The sequence below is a fragment of the Chamaea fasciata genome, unplaced genomic scaffold (genome assembly GCF_029207755.1).
Source record: "Chamaea fasciata isolate MVZ Bird 193981 ecotype frontalis unplaced genomic scaffold, bChaFas1.0.hap1 SCAF_1, whole genome shotgun sequence".
In the NCBI taxonomy this organism is placed as follows: Eukaryota; Metazoa; Chordata; class Aves; order Passeriformes; family Sylviidae; genus Chamaea; species Chamaea fasciata.
In genome coordinates, this window is record NW_027094086.1 from 8,141,640 (window position 1) to 8,163,214 (window position 21,575).

Sequence of the window (21,575 nt, forward strand, 5' to 3'; positions counted from 1 at the left end):
CCCACACAGAATTCCTCAGCTGGAAAATTGTAATTTACTGAGTGACTGCAGTATGTTTTCATTTATTTTTAATGATACTGTGACCAAATCCAAAAAAATCGTAGTTCTTTATCACCAGCTGCTAATGTTAAACATTGATCAGATCCTGTGGTGATTCCCTCTCTGCTGCTCATGTGTGTTTGAGGCAGAGGAGATCCTACGGAAGCAGAGCCTTGCAAAAGGTCAGCACTTTATTTGAAAAGTGCTAAGTACTGAGGAGATTATGGTATTCCCAGACTAGTGAAAGCAGCCAGGAGGCCCTTCATGCAAGATTGTGTGCTGGGCAGTTGCCACGTGGGGCAGCAGAGGTTGCAGAGGCCAGATGGGACTTCTGGTGCCTGTAGAGACAGCAGGGAAATATGGTACCTTTGTTGAAAGCTATTGCCAGAGGCACAGTTGGCTGGAAAATGCTTAAAAATATAGAGGACTGCCCTTTTTGGGGAAAAAATAAAAAAAAAGAAAATAAAAAAAAAGAAAATTAAAGAGATAAGATTTTAAAAAGGCACACTGGAGGAGAAGGCTGGGGAGAATGAGGAGAACATGCTTTCTCACCATAAGCAAGCCCAACTGACCCATCTCAGTCCAGGACAGGAGGCCACTCACAGTGTTTAAGTTCCAGTCAGGCAAGGAACAGACTTCGGTCTGGAAGGCAAGCTTGATTTGTGGGAAAGCACTACAGGTATTTTTTTCCTAAAATCAAAAAGTAGGATCCTTACTGGGGTTAGCTCAGGGGGTATGTAAATGAAGGGATACAAAGCAGTGATTCTTTAATTTTAATGTTTTTCCCCATGTCTTTAATAACCTTGTTTGAACAATTTCAATACATATGGCTGTTGCAAACAGGTTACTCCTGCAACTTCTCAAGAGAGCCGATAATGAAGACATGCTTAGGTAGGTTGAGTAACGCACTCCACTTTGCTCAAAGACTCTAGACCTCTGGCCCAAGTCCAATAAGTGTTGCAGAAAAAACCCTCAAATATTGAGCCAGAATCAGACCAGGAAAGAAATGTAAATTGGGAAACAACTGGCTTTTCCAATCTGCCAAAATATTCAAAATTAAGGAAATGCTCTCAGGCCGTCCTTTTTTACAACATTACAGTACAGGCTCTTTATTTTTATGTGTCCACCAGTTCACAGCTTTGTCACAGATTGCAAATGCCCACTTGGACGTTGGCCAATGGGAAGATCAGAAGAAGAAGAAGATCAGAAAAGGAAAAGAAATGTCAGTCACAGATATATTTCACTTTCATTTGCTTGCCTAAACTTCTAAACGAGTTGTCAGTCACAGATTCACTAACCATTTGCCACTTATTTAATATCTTTAAACCACAGCAGCAACATGCCATCTAGAAAACCTCACCATGATTCTTTACAAACAAGTAATGTGTTATATAGCTGGAGTAACTCAGACTGCCAAACCAATCTGGTTTTCCAATTAATTTTTCATCTATTTTAGTATATGAGTCTTACAGAAATAACTCTATAAAAATGTTAAAACTGGAAAGTCACAATTCGGGAAGGTAAATGTACGGAGATGTGCCTCTAGATAGTGAGAACACTGTCTCTATCGGTTTAATAAACTGTTTGTTTCAAATTTCCTTCAAAAAAGCTGGGACAAAAATATCCAAAGGTTTAATTTACAAAATGACACAGCTTTTCGAAATGTTGTGGTTTTCCTGGAATATTACATATACACAGCACAACCTTATTGAACACATCAAAAACCTGGCAACTGCACTACCCCTCTTCCCAGTTGCATGCATACCAAAATGGTGTTTTAAATTCCGGCCAACACTCTATGGAAAGGCATTTTAATAAGCTTTGTGCCTGCTTCTTTGGTGAGTAGATAACATGTTTTCCAGGGCTCCCAAACAAGGTGGCTTGAGCTACTGTCCTGACTGGTGAAGCCTCCACTGAAGGCTAATGGCTATGGTCACTGGAGATAGCTGGAGGCTTTCTGTTCATACCAGCATGACCAGACCTTCAAAATCCCACCCTTCATCTTTGACCCAGCCTAGAGAACCAACAGGATGATTGCCATGAGCTGAATGTGTGTCAAACTGTCTTGGCTTAGGTGGATTGCAAAATTGCCACTCTCATAGTTTCTTTAGCCTTTCACTTCCCATTGCAGCAGAGGGGTCTGATCCTGGTATCTCCTCAATGCTCTAATTGTTCTTCCTTGGATGGTGGCATTGCTTTCAGGTCCCAGCAGAGACCTGGGCCCATTGCATAAATGTACAATGACCATCAGTTCCTGCTGGAGGAGTTTTCACTTTCAGCGGAGGCAATGAACAGTAACGCCTTGTTGTTCTGACTCTGAAATCCAAAGGAAAAGTGAAGCAAAGGGCTGGGTCCATGAAAGCCTTTGGGGATCTAGGTCTTCAATGAATTAAAACAGTAACTACAAAAGTATTTCTGTAAAAGATACACGAGTTGCCCAGGCTCAGAGGGAGCCAGGGAACTGAATCTAAAGCTGGACTGTGGTCTTAGTCCTAGGGCTAATCTGCTTGTAAACACCCATTAAAACAAAGGATCTCAAATGCACCACAGACTACAGATCAAGTTAATTGGCTACAAGTGATGCTCTTCCCCATTCAGTGCCATTGGACAGACAACCAGTGGCACAAGCAGAGTAGTAGAATTAACAGCACTTGTTTTCCTACAGATTTGTGTCCAATATCCCCACAAAACTTCTTTACAGCAGTTTAATAACCACTGTTCCCCATCTATGATTCCTTCAGCTCTGCCTCCTCCATGCCTATTGGTTTCCAGCTGGCAAATCTGTTTAAAGCCCTTTAATGCTGCTGCTGGGATGGTGGGGCCACACTGCAGATGTGTTGGGTGCAGTAACTGCCTGGCAGGTGTGCATGGGCTTGACAGGGACAATGTGATCAGCCTCTTCCCTGCCCTGCTCTTTGATTTTATGTTTTATTGCAGGAATTGCAATCCTTCTGAGATCTTTACACTTCTGCCCGCTTTGTTTGACATTTCCCACAAAGGGACTGCCTGACAGACAAACAAATGAACAGTATGGCTGCATACACCCAGTTTCCTTAGGAAACCAGGCTAGAGACAGAAACATCTTGGGTGAGTTGTGCAAGATCTGTGGTTTCCAGGCATTCACTTCCCTAAAAACTGACACGCACTGGAGCTGCTGGTCATGCATTAGCTTTCAATAGCTTCTTTTATCTCTCAGTGAATGCCTTGTGTTACAGCTTCTGCAGCATTTGATTGCTGTGGTTACAGCATTAACTAATTGCAAAGCAGAGCAAGCCAGTTAAGGGACACAGTTTTTTATACATGATCTGGTCCTGTTTTCTTGCTCCCTTATGTGTACCTGTAAGACAGAGAAAGACTGCCTGTGCTTATAAACACACATTATACATGCACTGCTTTTAATGCACCATAGGAATATACATATGTAAATATACACATATATCTATCTCCATGGGCATGTTTCCACATAGTTTTATATATAATATTATATACATTATATAGATGCCTGCATATAACATTTTATAGGTGTGTATACATCTACATATCAATGTGTATATATGTATTTTTTATATGTGCATATACCTGCATGTATATACATGCATGTATCTACACACATGCATATATATGGCATTTTAAGATGGGCAAGAATTAGAACACAGGGTTCCAAGTCATATTTAGGGGACCTGATTGAGAAAGAGATCCTAGTATGTCTTCCCTGCAACTTCTTTATAGAAACCATTTTCTCTTTTGGAAAACATTGTCAAATTCTTGGCCGCAGCCTCTTTTTTGTATGTTCACATGGAATTTTTTTACCAAGGGATGGAGTATGAAATGTAACATTCTCAGTCTTGCAAGTACTGAGGTCTTGTTTGACAAGAGGCAGATAGGTCAGGTATGACCTCTGCTGTCACATCATCCAGGCCAAGGCCGTCATGAGGGTGAATCTTGAAAAATGCTGGTGGCCTCAGGTGCTTTATCGCCAGAGAAACAAAGAGAAGAGGGGCTTTGCACTTGCATTGGAACATCTGGGCAGGGATCACCCTTCCTTTCTGCCACTAGAGATTTCATGGAAGTTTCAAAAAAGAAATAAAGCTTTAAATTCAGGAATGACCTAGGCCTATAAAGAATATATGGGCCAAATCCTTGTATACAAATTAAGATGCTATTGGTGTTATCAGCTTTTGAAGATAGACAGCATTTTTCCTAATTGTTTTTACATAGGCATTGCATTATTTTCAGCCCACTCACAAGAACTTTTAATTCATCATAGCCAGAAAAATTTATGTCTCCTAGAAACTAATCAAGCTTCTGCTGGGTTATCAAGATAAAGACAGACAATTTGCTAGCCGAAAGTAAAATAAACAACTGCTTCATCCCAAATTCAGCCCTGTACTGGTCAGATCTCCAAATCACATGTCACTCAGCAGTTCTACTTTGCCACCAGGGATTTTTGAAATGGATCCTACAGTTCTATTGTTCATGGAGAGACACAATTCTGCTCTCCAAGTGAAGCAACAGCAAACGTGCCATGGGGCATGGCTGCTGTACTAACTGTTGGAGAAAAAAACTGATTCCAACATCCTTCAGTGATGATAAATTTCTTACCTGGAAAGGTAATGGCAGGGGTTCTTTTCTTCTCTTAGCTGACATTTGCATGTGAAACCACTTCTGTAGAAAATGTTTACATTGATGTTTACTCTAAGCCCAGCTGGAATTAATGCACCACAAGCTACGCCGAGGGTTGCCTCTCCTGCATCTGCATGTTCTCAGAGCTGAAGTGATGCCTCATGTCTGTTTTCTTATTTAACACATCTCCTTTCCTTTACCCCAGTCACATAAAAGAATGTTTTGTGTTACTGGCCAGGTGGCAGTGGGAAGAGGCACCTCTGTGCTGGTAACACCATGGGGAGCAGGAGGTGGTGGTGGTCCCCAAGCACAGGCCACACAGTTTCTAGTTCTGCTGGAATAAATGGACGCATGAGGTCTTGTCCTTCACATCTTATCTGGCTCTCTACATTTCATCTGCAGAGACATCCTAGGAGCAGTACATCACCTATGGATTAGATGGCCTACCCTGAAAACATGAGCTCTGGGGTCACTGTTTTGGATTCAGTCAGGCTATTCAAGATCAGAGAAGGTAGAGAACTATGAAAATGTTCCTGGCATAAGATACTTCAAGAGACTGAGATGAGTCCAAGGAGAACAGGACCCAAAAGTTCTTGGACCCACCTTAATGTAGTGAGAGACAGAAACATCACACAGAGATTTCAGGAGAAACTTTCTTCTCCCTAGGCTTTTCCCATGAAATTCACCATGGAGTGGAATCTGACTGAGAATAACAGGTGATTCTAGGTCTGATCTCAGTGTGACAGATGCTAGACTTCAGCTGCAAGGGTCAGACCATCAAATCCTGGTGTCTAATGTTTAATATAAAACATATATGTCAGTTTTCCAGCTTAGACAATAACATTCAAGAAATGACAATAAGGATGCCTGAATCTCATGTCTAAGCTAATGACAGCCATACTTTTGCTGTCATCCTAGTGTACTGTTCTTTCCTATGGGCAATTAAACAGCTGGCGTAGTAAATAACAGTGCCAACAGAACTGTCATTTGTCCCAGCATTGGTGCATAAAGGAATTTCTGGCTACTGTTATTGGATGAAGATCTGTTAGAGTTAAAAATCTTGTTTGTTCAAGGCCTCTTCAAAAACAGTGTGGCAAAACAAAGAGCTTTAACATTGATGTCTTAAGTTTTAGCTTTCATATTTTCCAGATTTTGTACTGCATTAGTATATAACTCAGAACTTCGTATAAAGTGCTAGCAAGTTCTCCTCAGTTTAGTAAGACAAAACAATCCTTTTCCAGCTCAAGAACGAAGGACACTGTTGCAGCTTCAGGCCCCAAAAAGTATAAACAACAGTGAATTGAGGAGAGCAAACTGGGAGAAAGGGACTTCATTACTTGGGGCTGTAATTGGACAATTAACCAAATATGTAAATAGACCAAAACTTATAAAAGTGTAAAAATTCATGACTCAGAGTTCATCTTGGGTGTAGCCTTGGCCAGGCTCTTTTACTGCCCAAGGTGTCTCCTTTGAACGTCTTTTAATAAATACCTACTTTATTCCTCTAACACTGTCTATCCTCTCTTCTAGGTAGCCTATCTAGGCATCAACATCCTAACTTGGGAAAAAAGCAAAATGCACATTGGCAGTGGATGAAGATTCTCCTTTTATTTTAAAACCTCTGTAAAATCAGAGCAAAGGGTCAATTCCAGCATTCAGCCAATTTAATTAGCGATTTCAGAGTAATCATAGTAATGAGCCAAGTCAGCAAAGATGTCATTGGGGTTCCTGCAGTTCAAGTTGCAAAAACAAGCATTGATCCACATAATTTTCCAGGAAAACTCAGTTCCATCTGGGCACTGGAACCTAACTTCAATAGTCTTGGACTTGTAGGGTGTGCAGCACCTGTTGTCTGTGCAGACCCCACAGTATTTGGGCCTGTATGGACTTTTGCTCACACATCCAGAGATGGTGTAGTTCATGGGTTCATTCGCCCTGTAGACAGCCAAGCATTTCTTCCCAGGCTAAATCAGAGAAGAAAATAAAAACAAAGATGTTAATATTCAGTGCTGGCACAGGTAAGACATAAAACCCACCTTGCTCTTTACAACTGCCTGAAAGGAGGCTGTGGCAAGGAGGGGGAGATCAGAGGGATGGGGAGCTGAGCCTCAGGCAAACAGTGATAGGACAAAGAGAAATGGCCTCAAATTGTGCCATGAGAAGTTCAGGTTGGATATCAGGAAAGATTTCTTCACTGAAAGAGTGGTTAACCATTTGAAAAAGCCGCCCAGGGAAGTGATGGAGTTACCATCTCTGGAAGTATTCAAAAAACAAACAGACGTGGTAGCACTTTGCAGTGAGGTTTATCAAGCATGCTGGCGTTCAGACGAAGATTGGGCTTACTGATCTTGGACATCCTTTCCAACTTTAAGGATTCTATTATTCTATTCTATGATTCCTCTGTTTAAAAGGGATTTGCAGCTGTTAGGAAGACTTTTACAGCCCTGACCTAGGTGGCATGAAAGATTTACGTTTAGACATATGAACCCAAAAGCTGCAAGTAGGATACTTGTGTAATAACGTTAATAGCCATGACCAGACATGCAGCACTGCTTTTCTGCCAACTGAGTACAGGGCTGTCCGAGCACAGCAGGCTTGGCTTGGCTTGGCTTGGCTAGGCTTGGCTTGGCTTGACTTTCCTTGCAAGGACATTTTGGCTGGAGCTAAAACTTTCACGGAAAGGTTTTCATACCAGCACAGGCAGGACACATTTTGGAACTCTGTGCAGTACAGTAAGTCCATGTACAAGTGCAGCCTCATGAGGCCTGAATGCTGCCAAAGAAAAGCTGACTCAGTGTCCAGCTCAAGGGGTGCACAAAGAAAGAGCCCCCACCTTGATGTGCTGGGTTATATCCACCTCACAGGGCCTCATGTTGCACAGGCGGCTTTCCTTCAGGAGCCGGCACTGGTCGTTGTCATTGGAAATCCTGGTGGAGATGCCCAGCCCACAGGTCTTGGAGCAGGGACTCCAGGGTGAGGTGTGCACAATGCAGTTCTTCTGCCAGGCTTCATCCTCTCCCTCATACGCTGTGGACATAGATTAACCCCACATTATCAATCCCTGGCAGCTTTACATATTAAACACCCAGCTCATTGCACATTCAGGCCACTAACCCAAATAATTAAACCACAGCAAAGTGGCTCAGCATTCCTGTGAACTCCCTCATCCCACCCCCTTTATGCTGACCTACTTGTGTCAGAGTCTCCATCGCTGCGAGCGCTCGGGGCCAGGGCTCATTCCTTTATTCCCCTTCACAGCCTCACACAAGGGGGTCCTTGTCTGGGACCCCCAGGTGCTGCCACAATATAAACAATTACAGAAGCCTGAGCCAGCGGGTGGAGAAAGGGGATGAGATCTGATCTCACCACGAAGGTTTATTCTGAGCCCATTCAATTGGTTCCCTGTAGGAGAAAGTGGTCAACAGTCTCTGCTGGATGGCAGAGGGCTTGGGAAGCAGCCACAGCCTTTTACTGGGAGGAAGAACAGCTTCAATAGCTCTCAGAGAGCTCAGCAGCCATTTGAAGAAAGGGTGGGCTCTGTTTTGAAAGCAGTCAGCAACCCCAGTTATGGTTCTGTCCCAGGCTCAGCCAAAGTCCCCACTGCTTTACAGCTCACAGGACAGTCCACAGGCAAAACTGATAGAAACTGCTACCTTGAGTTTGCTCACTGTTATATTTATTATTATATTAATTATTATATTAAATGTAATAAATGCTAGTCTGACTTCTATAAGACCTCTTACAGGAGAAAAGTCAGGAAAGCAAAGCTATGCTTTGCTCATTTTGGGACACAGGCTATGAGGACAGAAGGCCAGTTTCAGCAGATGTTTTGAATTTGGACCTACCCAACATTTCAGAGCTATCAGGGACAGAGAACTGAGGGCTAAACTCTGGTGGTTTTAACTCACAAATTACGACCTAGGCTTTGTTTTTTGCAGCAAAAGTACAGACCAAGGTTTGGGAAAAAAAACTCTTACCACCAAGGAGCCAAAACCTTTGTTTAAAACAATCCTACCTCTCTTTGAGCTCTGCTTTTGTGAGATGGTCTAAAACATGGAGCTAATGCGGCTAATGTCACTACAGTGGGTCACAGGGCATTTGGACAATAAATTTAAGATATATGGCAAGTTGAGTCCATCTTAAGCATTTGGGACCATGTTTGAGGCAAATGATAAGACCTCTGTGCAGTGGGCTGTGGTCATTACTATAAATGTGAGTGTGAGGACAGAAGGTTTAATGATGCCGTCAGTTCAGAACTGATGAAAAGTTGTACTACCACAAAGACAACTTAGCCCAACTCACAGTGAAATTTCCACACAATAACTGCCTTCAAGGTGTTTTGTAAGTTTGAGACTCCTAAGATACAAGGGCTTTAAAATTGCACTACAATAGCAATATAACCTGGACAGAAAGCCTCGGTCCCAAATTAAACTGAGTCCAGACTGAGGAAGAAAAAAGAAAAAAAAAAAAAAAAAAGAATTAAAAAGGACTTTTGACATCTTCAAAGTTGCAGCAGATGTGTCCTTCAAAGGGGGCTTTGGCATACAGAATTCCAGAACAGTTCCACAAGCATGTTTGATGAATATCATATTCATAGAATTGTGGAATGGTTTGGGTTGGAAAGGGCCTTAAAGATCATCTCAATCAACCTCCCCTGGCATGGGCAGGGATAGCACCCACTATTTCAGGTTGCTCAGGGCCCCATACAGCCTGGCCTTGAACACTTCCAGGGATGGGGCATCCAAATCCCTATTGCTACTAATGAGTTCCACTGGTGTTTGCCTGTCCTGTCCTTCAGCATGTGCTGTGTGGGAGGCTCTGTCTCCCTCACAAAGGTGAGACACCTGCCAGGTCTGGCAGTACAAGATGTTACTTTGCTTGTAGACTCTGCCAGGTGGCAAAGGAGAGATCTGCCTCATTCCCGCCATACCTGCAGAGGAGATGTGACGTGGAGATGTCTTCCTGATTTTCCTGGAGTCATCACAAACCCACTGCTCGCAGCACTTCCCTGCCATCTTAATCAGCTTTGGGTTTGGGCACCAGACAAGTGGAGGACGTGAGTTTGTGCACATAGGAACACAGCCCACGGCCCCATTAATGCACGTGCAGTTGTATTTGCAGTTGGGCTGAAATGTCTCCCCGTTCTTATATCTGACTCCATTGAGGACACATCCTACACCAACAATCTCTGAAAAGAAAGGAAAAGAGAGAAAAAACACACAGGGCACCATTAAAATAATGCTGGTAACAAACAACTCCAATGTGTTCCTTTACCAAGCTGATCCCTGTGCTGGCAGTGCTGCAGAGCGACGTGTTCAGCCTGATGCTGTGCCAAGTGTAGTCACACCATCTAGGAAACTGTTTCCATTCTAAATCACAGCAAAAAAAGAGAACCTTTTAATGCTTCAATGAAAAAATAAGTTAGAAAATAAAACAAGTTCTATCCACAAGTTCTTATTTAAAAAAAATCAAAAACATTTCATAGCATGGTGGTAGCAATTACTCACAGGGGGAGAAATCAATGTAATTAAAAAAGATATTTAATGAAATTTGAGGTTTTCAGAAACATATGAGCGGACTTCATGGAGTCACACATATGACACATCTGTTTACAGCACCTGTGTATATCTGAAGTAAAAGGGGAGGACAAACAAGATAGCAAATGGAGCACCTAAATGGCACTGGATTCCTTTGTCGGGGAAACTGGATCTTACCCAGTTTATCACAGAGGAATTTTCTTGGAAAATGAAGTACACTTTACAAAGCCATGAAAAGAAATATTTGATGTATAATTTTTTTATTTAAAATCACTTTTAAAAGGCAAGGCTTTTGATTGCCCATTAACAGGAATCACAGAGCAGCATTGTTTGTTTGTTTGTTTCAAATTATAGACAGTTATTTGGAAGCAGTGGCTTCCAATGGAAAATTCAAACTTTAGTTTCTTGTTTGGTCACATGGAGGCACTGCACATGCACCGCTTGGGTTGCTTATGTTTTGAGTCTGGTCAGAAATGGAGCTGCTTCAGGAAAACACAAATTGAAATGATGGATTAAAATTCTGCCAGGGCTTCCTATTTTTAGAATGAGCTGAATGAAAACATCAAGCACAAATCCCTTCCTCTGCACAAAAATGAGAGCTGTTGGAATTTCAAGCACAAATCTAGATCTCCAGTTCATGCTAAGCTCCAATTCTTGTAATGTTTAAATCTTTGTACTGAAAAGGCAACTACTCAGTGCTGGAGTTGGGCCTGAGAATTCCGAGAGACTTCTAGGTATGCACACAGCTTATGACAGTTCAAAAGAATGCTGTATCTCCTGGTGTTTTCCTACGAGCATATTCCTCCTGGATTATGTTACCTTAGTCTCCTGCAGGTGTCAAAAACCAAGAGGTTCACCATGAGAACATCCCCAAACACAGACTAAGGGGCTGTTGAATGCCTTCATGAAGAACCTCACTCAATCTATATCTAAAGTGATTTGGAGCCACATCCCTATTCCCAGCCCCACACAGACAGCACCTGCCTCACCCCCTGGGCCTGTGCTCAGCACCCTGCTGATTCTGCTTTGCTACAGAGAAAAGCCAACAACAAAAGCAGAGCTGCCGTGACTCCCAGCAGGTTCCTAGTTGATGTCTGAGGTTAGATCCTGTGGCACACCTCAGCATGGCAGTCCAGACACAGCCTGAATTTCCCTCAGTTTGACCCCACCCCCTTTCCCAACACATATTCCTAACTCTTTCAGGGTTAGGAATAAATTACATTGTTTCTGTAGCCCTTTTCACCCTGGATTCTCTAGATTTAGCTGAAAGCATCCATATATGCAAAGGCAATTCCTCACAGCAGTTAGTCCCCAGCACCCAGCACAGGATTCCCACTCACAGGAGCTTTCAGTCACTGGGTCAGGACAGAAGCTGGAGGGCTCAGCGTGGAGTGATGCAGCCTGTGTGGGGCCCAGGGTAAAGGACACATCAGCACACCCTGTCCTGTACCTCTGCCTGGGTGCTGAAAACAAGGGAAAGGCCACACGTTTCTCTGGCAGTCAGAGACAATCTGCCTCACACCCTAACCATGGAAAGACCTTCTTGTTCCCTTCAGCTGTGCACACCATAATGCCCCTCACCAAATAACCACAAATGTCACATAACAGGGGGTATACTGTCATGGTAGTAGGGAAGTGAAAGCACAGACTGGGAATCCCTCCAGACCTGACTGGAAAATCTGGGGGTCAGTCTTCCTTCAGCACAGTGCTGCTGCCACAGGCACACTGAGTGCCTGTGATGTGTGGGAGGACTGCAAAACCAAAAGATAGCCAACTAAGAAAACAACTATTTAAATAAATAAACAAATGCAAAGCAACATGAGGGCCTTTAAAGAGGCCTAGGAAGGCTGATAGCTTTGAGACAACATCCAGCCTGTTTTCCTCTCCCAGCACAGGGCCTGCTGTAACGATGTCATTCTTGTCCATGTTTGTCTAACCTGCTCTTGCAGACCTCTCATGAATGTTCTACACACACTCCAGACAATACATTTAAATGATCTCATATCCTCTTTTCTTAATCTTTTTAAATCTTGAAAATCACTGTTTAAGCTTACAACTCCTAGCGTGTAACTTCTCTTGTTATTTTGCCTGTATCCTACAAAAATCTGGTTAGACTGCACTTTTTGCATGCTTGCTTTTTTTTTTTTTTTTTTTTTTTTTTTTGTGCCTGACCCAGTGCAAAGCCAAGGTCATTTCTTACTCGACTTCCCACCCTTCTGCTGAGGAAGAGCAACACTTCTGTGAGAATCTGCCAGCTTACCCTGAACTTCTTAACTCCTCAGACCTGTCCCTTGTGCAACCTCTGCTCATAGCCTAGGTTTATTGAAGCCCACAGTAGTTTCTGAGCTTTTTCCTCTTCTGTGGATCAGTTATCATATCAGTCCATATCACAGTCAGTTCTTCTCCAGGTTTCCTTTCACCTTTACATTTTCTCTTAGATAATTTGTTTTTATGTTCCAGCCCAGAAGCACCTCTATTTAAATGGCTTTTTCCTGTTCATGAACCTAAAGCCATGACCATATGTTCTAATGACTTACTAAAAAGCAGCCTTTCCAATCTACAATCTGTGTGGTTGTTCTCATGATCCTTTCACTTTTAATCATTCCCAGAGTAAGGATTTTCAATAACTTCAGACCTTTATGAGTGGATCAGATTCCCCCTCATGTTCTGGAACTCAGAACAAGTGAATATGCTCTTAATACATCGAACACTACCTAATTTCTTTTCGCACTTCTTGGAATGCATTCCAAGTCATGGAACCAAGAGTCTGTGTTGAGAGGTGGGAAGAAATCCTGCTGCCTCATGACAACTAATGTGACTGTAACTGTTGTAAAATTAAGGCTTAAACCTCAGCATGTTACTGACTAGCTCTGATAGGAGATGATTCATTCCTGACCATCTTGACAGGGTATTCTACAGACCACATGCTATCAGTCCAAGGTAGCTTCTATGGGGAATTAGCCAAAAGTGTCCCCTTAATGTCATGGTTTTCATGTAGAGGCCCATATTGCTTGTCTTTAAATCCAACTGTCTTCCCATCCTTCCTTCATTCCCAACCCACTACAGCACCTCAACTCACTACAGCACCTCCTCCTGTTACAGGGAGCACAGAATAATCAATTTACATATATGGAGACTTCCAAGTGCTGGTTGGTCTTTGATTTCAGGGCAGTTGGCTGGGTGAGAAATGACATCTGAATTCCTGCCCTTTGATTTGGCTGCAGCCAAGAGCAAAGACAGCTACAAGGGAATGGAAGATGACACATGGAGGACCTGAAAAGCGTGCAGCCAGGTATCTAAAATGAGACAAATCTCATCCCCTGCTCAGACTGACAGGAGCCGCTGGCGCATATCTAAGTCAAAAATATATGTACATGACTTACGTGCACATACTCCTATTTCGTACCTAGGTCTGTCTCCGCTGTAGTCGCAGTAGAGGCCGCGGTGGAAGTCGCAGGTGTCGGCCTCGGTGCAGCTCTCACCGCGCTGCCGGGCGCAGGCCTTGCAGCACTCACAGCCGTCCGTCACCAGGCTGACGCCGGGCGGGCACCGTGGCGGGGCCCGCGGGCATTCGCAGGGCCACCTGCAGTACTGACGCCGTGTGTAGGTCTCTGTCGTGGCTGGGACAGGGCTGGGCATGGCGAGGGAGGTCTGGGCAGTGGCCTGCAAGCAAAGAAACACGGCTCGGAGAGCGTTACAGAGAAATGGAGGCTGCAAACCCTGTGCTGCTTAGTCCTCGGTTAAAATCTCTTCAGGTCTAAGGAGTGAAAAAAACTTCAACGGAACCAGTCTGCAAGTCAATTCAAAATTTGATAATCAGATAAAAAACCTGATCAAGGTTGATCAAGGTATGAAAGAGATTTCATGTAACACAGTGATGCGATTCCAGGTCACTGTTACTGAGATCATGGAGTACTGGGATGCCGTAGTTCGTATCAAAACCCACAGAAGATAGAGGCTCATTGCATTCTGAGCTCTCAAATCCCTAGACAACAAACTCTGGATGACATTTAACAGCACCAGCCATGCTTGTGATGCAGGAAGGGTGAAAATCAGACAAAGCAAAGATTTCATTTTTCTAAGAGGATCACTGCACAGAAAACCCATGCTGTACATGGGGGTCAAGCAGGGCTCAGTATCCCAGGCACAGAAACAAATGGAGTTATTCACATGGCATCATCAGCAGAAGGAACATGGCACTGCTTGGGCACATGTGGTCTAGAAGCCCTTTCTAGTGCTGCAAAAAATAAGAGTGTAAACCTAAAAACTTCGAACAAGGAAAGTCAGACTCTAGAAATTGCTAAGGCAATTCCATCCATTGCTGCCTTCCCTGTACTGTACTTTATATCCCCAGCATTTTATCCTCTTTGAAGTTTGAGATGTTTCAAACACAAGGCTTTCCAAAAACTCTCCATAAAGAAAATGCCTCACCCAATATGTTGTGGGAAAAAAATTTAGGACTCCACAGCTGGTGAGCTATCCATCAGGATATCTCTGCAAAGACCCTCTACTGTCTTTTACAGTTTCTTTGTTAACAGGCTCAGATTTTATTAAAGTACATTTCTAAGCCGGCTACTGTTGTATCTGAAAGTGTATTTAAATATCTTGGTAACTGGTCATCCTATATTTAGAATACTAAATTGTGAACACATTACTAATCACTGCCAAATAGACAATGTGTTTGCTCTGGGCACAATTCCCAATTCCATTAAGGTCCCCTTTACAAACAGTTGGCCCTAAAGTTGGCTTAGAAACACCTTTAAACTCTTGTTTAAACTAAAACATACCAATATAATTTACTCCCACTTTGAGGCTCCTTGATGCTGTCAGGGTTGTTAAAAGAGGTACATTCAGATTGATGAAAAGCCCTGACCATTTAATCACAGGACTTTTCATTCCACTCACAGTCATTTGAGTAGGTGCAATAATCTGCCACTTGAGAAAAGAGGCCTCCTCAAGTGCAATAAACCTATTTACTTTGTTGCTGATCATTAAAAAAAAAGTGTTTAATTATCAGATCCAGATATACAGACAATAGTCACACAGCTATTTAAAGAGCTCATTGCCACAGCCCAGGCCTGTAAGTAAATCCCTTCACCTTCCCTTGTTTCTATTGTCAACATGAGCAAGCAGATATGAAAGTGTTTGTGAGCCAACACGTGCAGCAGAGGAGTCCTCATACTCCTGTGAGTTTAGTTCATATGTGAAGGGCTGAGGCTCAATTCTTGTAAAGCACAGAATAGCTGGGAGATATTTGGTGGCTTGTGATAGACAGGAGTTTAGAGCAAATTATTCAACAGCCCTTCCTCTGGGTCTGACACCTGAGCTGGCCAGGGAAGCCTGTGTGTCCTCACAGTGAGGAACTGTTGTGGTTCTTGGATGTGCTGGCTGAGTTGTCCAGTGGTGTGGCTGAGTCCTTTGGATGGACACAGTGTGGGCTACCTCAGCATCTTCAGACAATCAGTGTGGACAGGCATCAAAGCACTATCACTCCTGGGTTTTACCAACAGGGACAGCATGGAGTGATGGACTTGGCATCATGTCCTAGGCTCCATCATCACCTAAGCAAAACCCAGCCTTTGGAAACTGCTGTCCACTGGAGTCTTTAAAAATGCACAGCCTGTACAGCCAGCCTTGCAGGCTCTCCTCCTCTCCCCTCCTATGTCCCTCAGACCTTCACTATGGGGAAAAAAACATTCTGTAGATTTATAAAATTATTGGATTTCCCATGTCCATGGTCCACTGTTGTCACTGGAATACCTAAGTCTCTTTGGAAAAGTCAATGCAGCCCTACTACTTCAATGTCCCAGAACATTTTAGAAAACAGACCCTTTCATTTTAATGAGTATGTTGGTTAAATCATCATGACTAATGCTTTTCACAAGTGCTATCAACAGGAAATCCCACTGTAAGAGCCTTACCCACTGGCCAGAAAAAACTCAAAACAAATAAAAAAAACTAGAGAAAAACACCAAACAAACAACCCCCCCACTTCACTAGAAAATAACACCAAACAAAAAAATAAATCCATTTAATTTCAGGTTTCAAGGATCATGTATTTGGGGTCAACATAATGATTAGGAGAACAATGATTTTTTAAGAAATCTGAAATAAGAGCAAAGAGGAAATGAACACCAAAAGTCACAGTAGTGGGGATTTGTCAAGCTTATTTTAAAATGTCAGAAAGATAAAAGAATATGCCTGTTAGGAAATTAATTTTCTCCAGTACTGGTAATTAACCTGTTTCATTTAATTATTCTTGGAATCTGCAGATTTTTTATCTTGGGTGCCAAGGAGAAAATGTTCCACCAAAATTATTCATGACTTCTAATTTTTCTGCTTTTGGAGATACAAGCCCATTCTCATTAAAACAAGATGAAGGCTTTCTCACCCTGCTATGCCTGATAACTCTATTATAAAGTCACTCCTGATTTATGCTTGGCAGGTTCCAAAATTACTTTCTTTTTGCATCTGCAGAGCAGATTGCTAGCAACAATTTCCTGCTAATTTTTGTTTTCACATTCAAGAGGAGAGAAGGAGAAAATTTAAAAATTACCCACTGCCTGCCATAGCCACTAATTCAGTATTTTTAGTAGCCAGGAGTTTTACTACCAAGTTTCAAGATACAAAGTAGATAGCAGCATTTTAGTGGCACATTCTTCCTACTGGCAACATAGATTTTCAATCTGTTGAAAAATACTGCAATTGTAAGTATGTTTTAGTTTTGAAAACCGGAAGAACCAAGCTATGGTGTGGAAATCAGTGCATACAGCCCAAACTACAAGCTAGGAGATGTATTGCAGCACTGTTGCATAATACATGAGAAGCCTCTAGCTTTGCTTTAAAGCAACAAAGCATCATAATATACTCCTTTACTTCCAGATTTTACGGATGTTTAAAAATATATTCATGTGTATTGATCGTATTGTTTCAGTGCTGCAAGACCTTACTCTCAAAACCTTTCTCTTTCAAGTACTTTTCCTGTCAGCTGGGTGAAGGCAGGGAGAAGTCATCCCTGTTCTTCCCTTCCAGTTTATTGCTGGGAAATGTTCAGACAGGATGGTGACTTCTAAATTGGATTCCTCTGGCTGCCAAGAGAGCTGGAGAAGTGGTTCCATAGTAGCAGAAACCTTAGTACTTTATCAGCTTCCACTGTTTTCTCCTTGGTGACAGTTTAGTCTCAAAGGAGAACTTTTTATTTCAGTCAGAGCTGCCCAAGCTGTGTTTTGCCGGATACATGTTGTTGAGTGGACTACATTTAATTTCTCACAGTAGAACACATTAAAGAAATATTTTTTAACCTACATTTCTGATACTGCCTTTCTAAACAAATGCCAGATGTTGATGGAGGGATACAATGTGATTTGGATTATCCCGTTCTCTATCTCTGACATATTCGCAAGTGGAAATGATTAATGAGGAAATTTTAAAACATTCTCTGTACTACAAGGTCTAACATTGTCCTGTCACTGTTTAGAAGAAACTCCAGATTTGGAGTTTGACTGTTCTAAACAAGAACACTGAAGTTAAAAACACAATTTTATGCAGACACTTTGGGATGCATCTCCTAGAAAAAAGCTGAGCATTTGTATGTAAAACACATCTGCTTTCCCCTGGTTCCACCTACTGGCTGAACTGTTGAGACAGAACAAGCAGAAATGCCTGTAGAGTCAATTCCAACTCCAAGAACCACCCTAAGCATTCCCATTATCCAAAATTGTTTCAAAGGCACCCCAGGAGACTCATGCACATTCACAGAGTTTCTAACACTAACCTGATGTAGCACATTCCCAGGGAACAGAGCATCTGGAGCCCAATAAGTAAGTAAAAAATGAAAAGACAAAATGAAATATAAACAATCCATTAAATAAAGCCACATACCCTTCCATCCCTCAGCTGTATTTCTGGGCAAGCATAGGGATTGCTTAGTTTCATCCCAGAACTGACAGAAGTTAAAAACTCATAATGCTTGTCAGAGAGATGGCAATGTAAAACAGGACTTGGCTTACATCAGTGGGCTTAAATCAGACCCTCAGGGTAGAAGTTGGCTCTTGATTTTGTTCAGTTGAAACTTCTGTGCTGAATATTTCTGAATATTTGAATTATTATTATACCCAAAACAGATGGGTTAACAGTGAGCCAGTTCTTACAGGGAGATCAGCAGTAATCACAGTACCATCAGGACTTCCTCACTGTTAAACTCTTGCAACAAATCCCTAAGTCCCCATGAATGCTCATAAACTCTCACAAGTTAATGCTAGGGACAAGTAGCATCAGGACAGAGATATAAATCAGATTCTGCAGGACACGTAATTTAATGGTCAGAGGAAAATATGATTATGCAGGTCTCAGCTTCCCCATGAGTGAGGTTCTAGATACCTCATTGAAATTGATTGCAGACATGAAATCTCCTGGACGTACTGTGAAATAACAGACTGAACCCAGGAAATATAAGACAGTTTTAAAGATGTCAGGTGCCAGCTGGATTTATTCTTGCTGTGCATGGTAGGTTGAGCAGAAAGGAGCGTTCTGCATGAAGCAAAACATTCAATAGCCTAAGAAAATAAAATATATGCAGTGAGCCAACCAATATATGTCTGTGGATCCATGAATGATGAGCAATCAGCTTCCCATAACTTTATTTTGGGAAATGTATCTGTGGGAAGAATGTAGACAGATGTTTGGAATAGTCTTTTCTAACTCAGTTTAGACAATTACAGAGTAAAGATTACATACATTCATCTCCTTGCCAAAAGATTGCTTATACTGGCAAACTCAGAGTGACCTCCCATTTTCTTCATATTTTTCCACGCAGTATTTAGAGGGAAAAAAACTTAGAAAGCAACCTGATGTTTCATAACTGTTGCCCCAGTAGAAGCATTTACTTAGAATAGGGTGACCTAAAGTGTTTGGGCATCATTAACAAATTGACACTGTCAACACTGACTCCACAAATAGAGATATCAAACAGCACAATTTCTGTGCTCTAAGAGCATTTTAATGTCTTGTGCTGCAATGAGCTCATCCCGTGAAACAAGCTTGAACTGGAGTTTGCAAAGTAACAGGGAACATCTGGAGGAGCAATGAGAAATGTCTCCAGAAGGTACAAGCAGACAGATTTCAGTCCTAGGAAAGGGAAAGTGCATGTGGACCATCCAAGATCACAGAATTTGAAACCATCCTAAAACTGTACAGTAGAATATGTGGCTGTATCAGCCAAAAGCTGGGTAGCAAAACCAGTATCGGTTCCAGCTGCCAGACAAAAGCAGACTGCTTTGGCACAGGTTTTACTTTACAAGTGGCCTTGTTCTTCGTTTGCTTATCTCCTTTCCACTCATGGCTTTGAAATCAAAAGGAAGATACTTTTCGTCTTCTTACCCTCCTGGGGAAATTTTTTCATGCTGTGCATAAAAATGTAAAGAAAAAATTAAAAGCTCCACTTATTTGTTTGTTTGGTTGTGGTGGTTTTTCCCCCATGGCAAGAACAGTGCAGATTACATTAAGTTCTTAAAAATTATCTCGGTTTTCATTTTTTTTAAATAAAAACATAAATTTGCATTTTCAAGTATCCTGAATTTTCTGTTTCTGTTCCAGTGCAGAGAATTTTGACTTAAAACAACTTTTCATTTTTAAATTTCAATGTTATTTAATTTCTCTAATCTGAAATAATTCGCTTGACTGAATATCTGCTCTTCCCTGGAGTTGCTAACTAACTGAAGTCATGCATCCCTATTTCCCTTAAATAGCAATTTTCCCTCCATATCAAGTTTCCACATTTATTTCTTTCTAGCTCTGAATTTCTGAGTTGGTTACTTCATTTTCCAACAATCAACATTTCTTCCTCCTTGAAATCCATATTAAATGCTTTCATTTTGCAATTGCTATGTTAATAAGTTTATTTAGGTACAATAAGGAAAAGTATCTGGTCTTGGTGAGATATCAATAGATCACTTAATTTCCTGGACTACAATCTTGAACCCTCACTTCAAATGGTGTATCTGTGAATTTGCAGTGGCAACCAGGATGGTCAGAGACCGAAAAAAGACACTGAGGGAGCCGGGTTGCTCTCAGTCCACTCTTCTCAGTGGTGGCAGAGGGTAAAACAATGAGCAGAAACCACAAAAATATAGCTGGAGAGGTTCTGAACACAACTTCTTTACTAGCAGAGCAATGCAGCTCCAGGAGAGGTCATCCAGGGAGGCTCTGTGTTCTCCGTCCTCACGTGTTGCACTCAGACCTCCAGAGCATTCCTGGCAGCCTGTGCATGCACACCTTGCCAAATCCACATGTGGAAAATGCCCACAAACCCAAACCACCTACAAGGCATCTTCCCCAGCTCAGTTCTGCATTGTGCCACCTAAAGTCTGCTTCAGGGTCAGGGAATAAAAACAGATCTATTTGTTAAATGGTGCATATAATACAAAATTCTATTTTTCAGGACCATCCCATCTCCTATCACAAGCCCAGCCAAACCAAAGCTATTTGACAGATTATTATTATTTTATTTGATAACAGGAAACATACCATAAACCTGGTTTTGTAGCTGGAAGATTTCAAGATAACAGAAGGAAAAAGAAGCTGCTGCTACTGCTGCTTTAATGGCCCCTTTGGAACACGTGGCATGCATGGCTTCATCCAAAAAACATAGCTGCCATTTAATACAGTGTTGCATCACTATATCAAAGCCACCTCAGGACTCTCAATGAAAGATGAGCAGTCTTTGCACTGCTACAACCCTGTGGTTAAGTAAAAAACATGATGCCTACAACTTGTCTGAATAAACACCAGCATTTCCAGATATAAAGTCTCATTACAAAAGGATATTTTGTGCCAAGTGTGGCATATTTTGGTAACTTTGGTCCATAGTATGTTCTGAGATCTGCTAGACAGAGAATACAGATGGAAGACATAGGTCAGCAACATCTCTAGGTCCAATAGAAAATGCAAGACTTCTGCATACTTGAGGAGGACCTGAAACTAATTCAGAGTCTAACTGCAGAACATTATGATCCAGCTTGAAGTGGCATGTGTTATCTCACCCTTGGCCAGGCAAATCATGGCAGAAGTCTCTTGTAGCAGCTGAAGTGAGCTGGTTCTGTGTGTACAAAGGGATCAGTAAAGCAGCACTTGTACATTTGAAGCAAAGACATCCACAGCACAGTGGATGGTTGCCTGATCTGGGTGTGGTCTGGCCATACTTCTGTGAGGAAAGCAGCTTCTCTTCACAGAATCATGGAATCCAAGCGTTCAACCAGACTTTAACCAGCGCCTGTGGCTCTTTCTAGAAAACCAGATCAGGAAAGCAGTGAAACGTGGAGTGGCAGAGGAGCATAATCAGATTCGATCTTACAGCTGGCAGGGCAACAGAATAACGAC

General features: G+C 42.1%; 1 protein-coding gene across 1 annotated transcript in view; it reads right to left on the bottom strand.

Annotated features, from left to right (window-relative positions):
* Positions 1–6,258: 6,258 nt before the first annotated feature.
* CCN4 (cellular communication network factor 4) overlaps positions 6,259–21,575 on the bottom strand; it is a 34,214-nt gene continuing 18,897 nt past the window's right edge. The window contains exons 2-5 of the mRNA XM_066175674.1: positions 13,583–13,862; positions 9,593–9,850; positions 7,496–7,689; positions 6,259–6,626 (exon numbers count right to left, since the gene is read on the bottom strand). Of these exons, the coding sequence (XP_066031771.1) occupies positions 6,327–6,626; positions 7,496–7,689; positions 9,593–9,850; positions 13,583–13,862 (1,032 nt within the window). The 3' untranslated portion in view covers positions 6,259–6,326. The remainder of the gene's footprint in view (positions 6,627–7,495; positions 7,690–9,592; positions 9,851–13,582; positions 13,863–21,575) is intronic.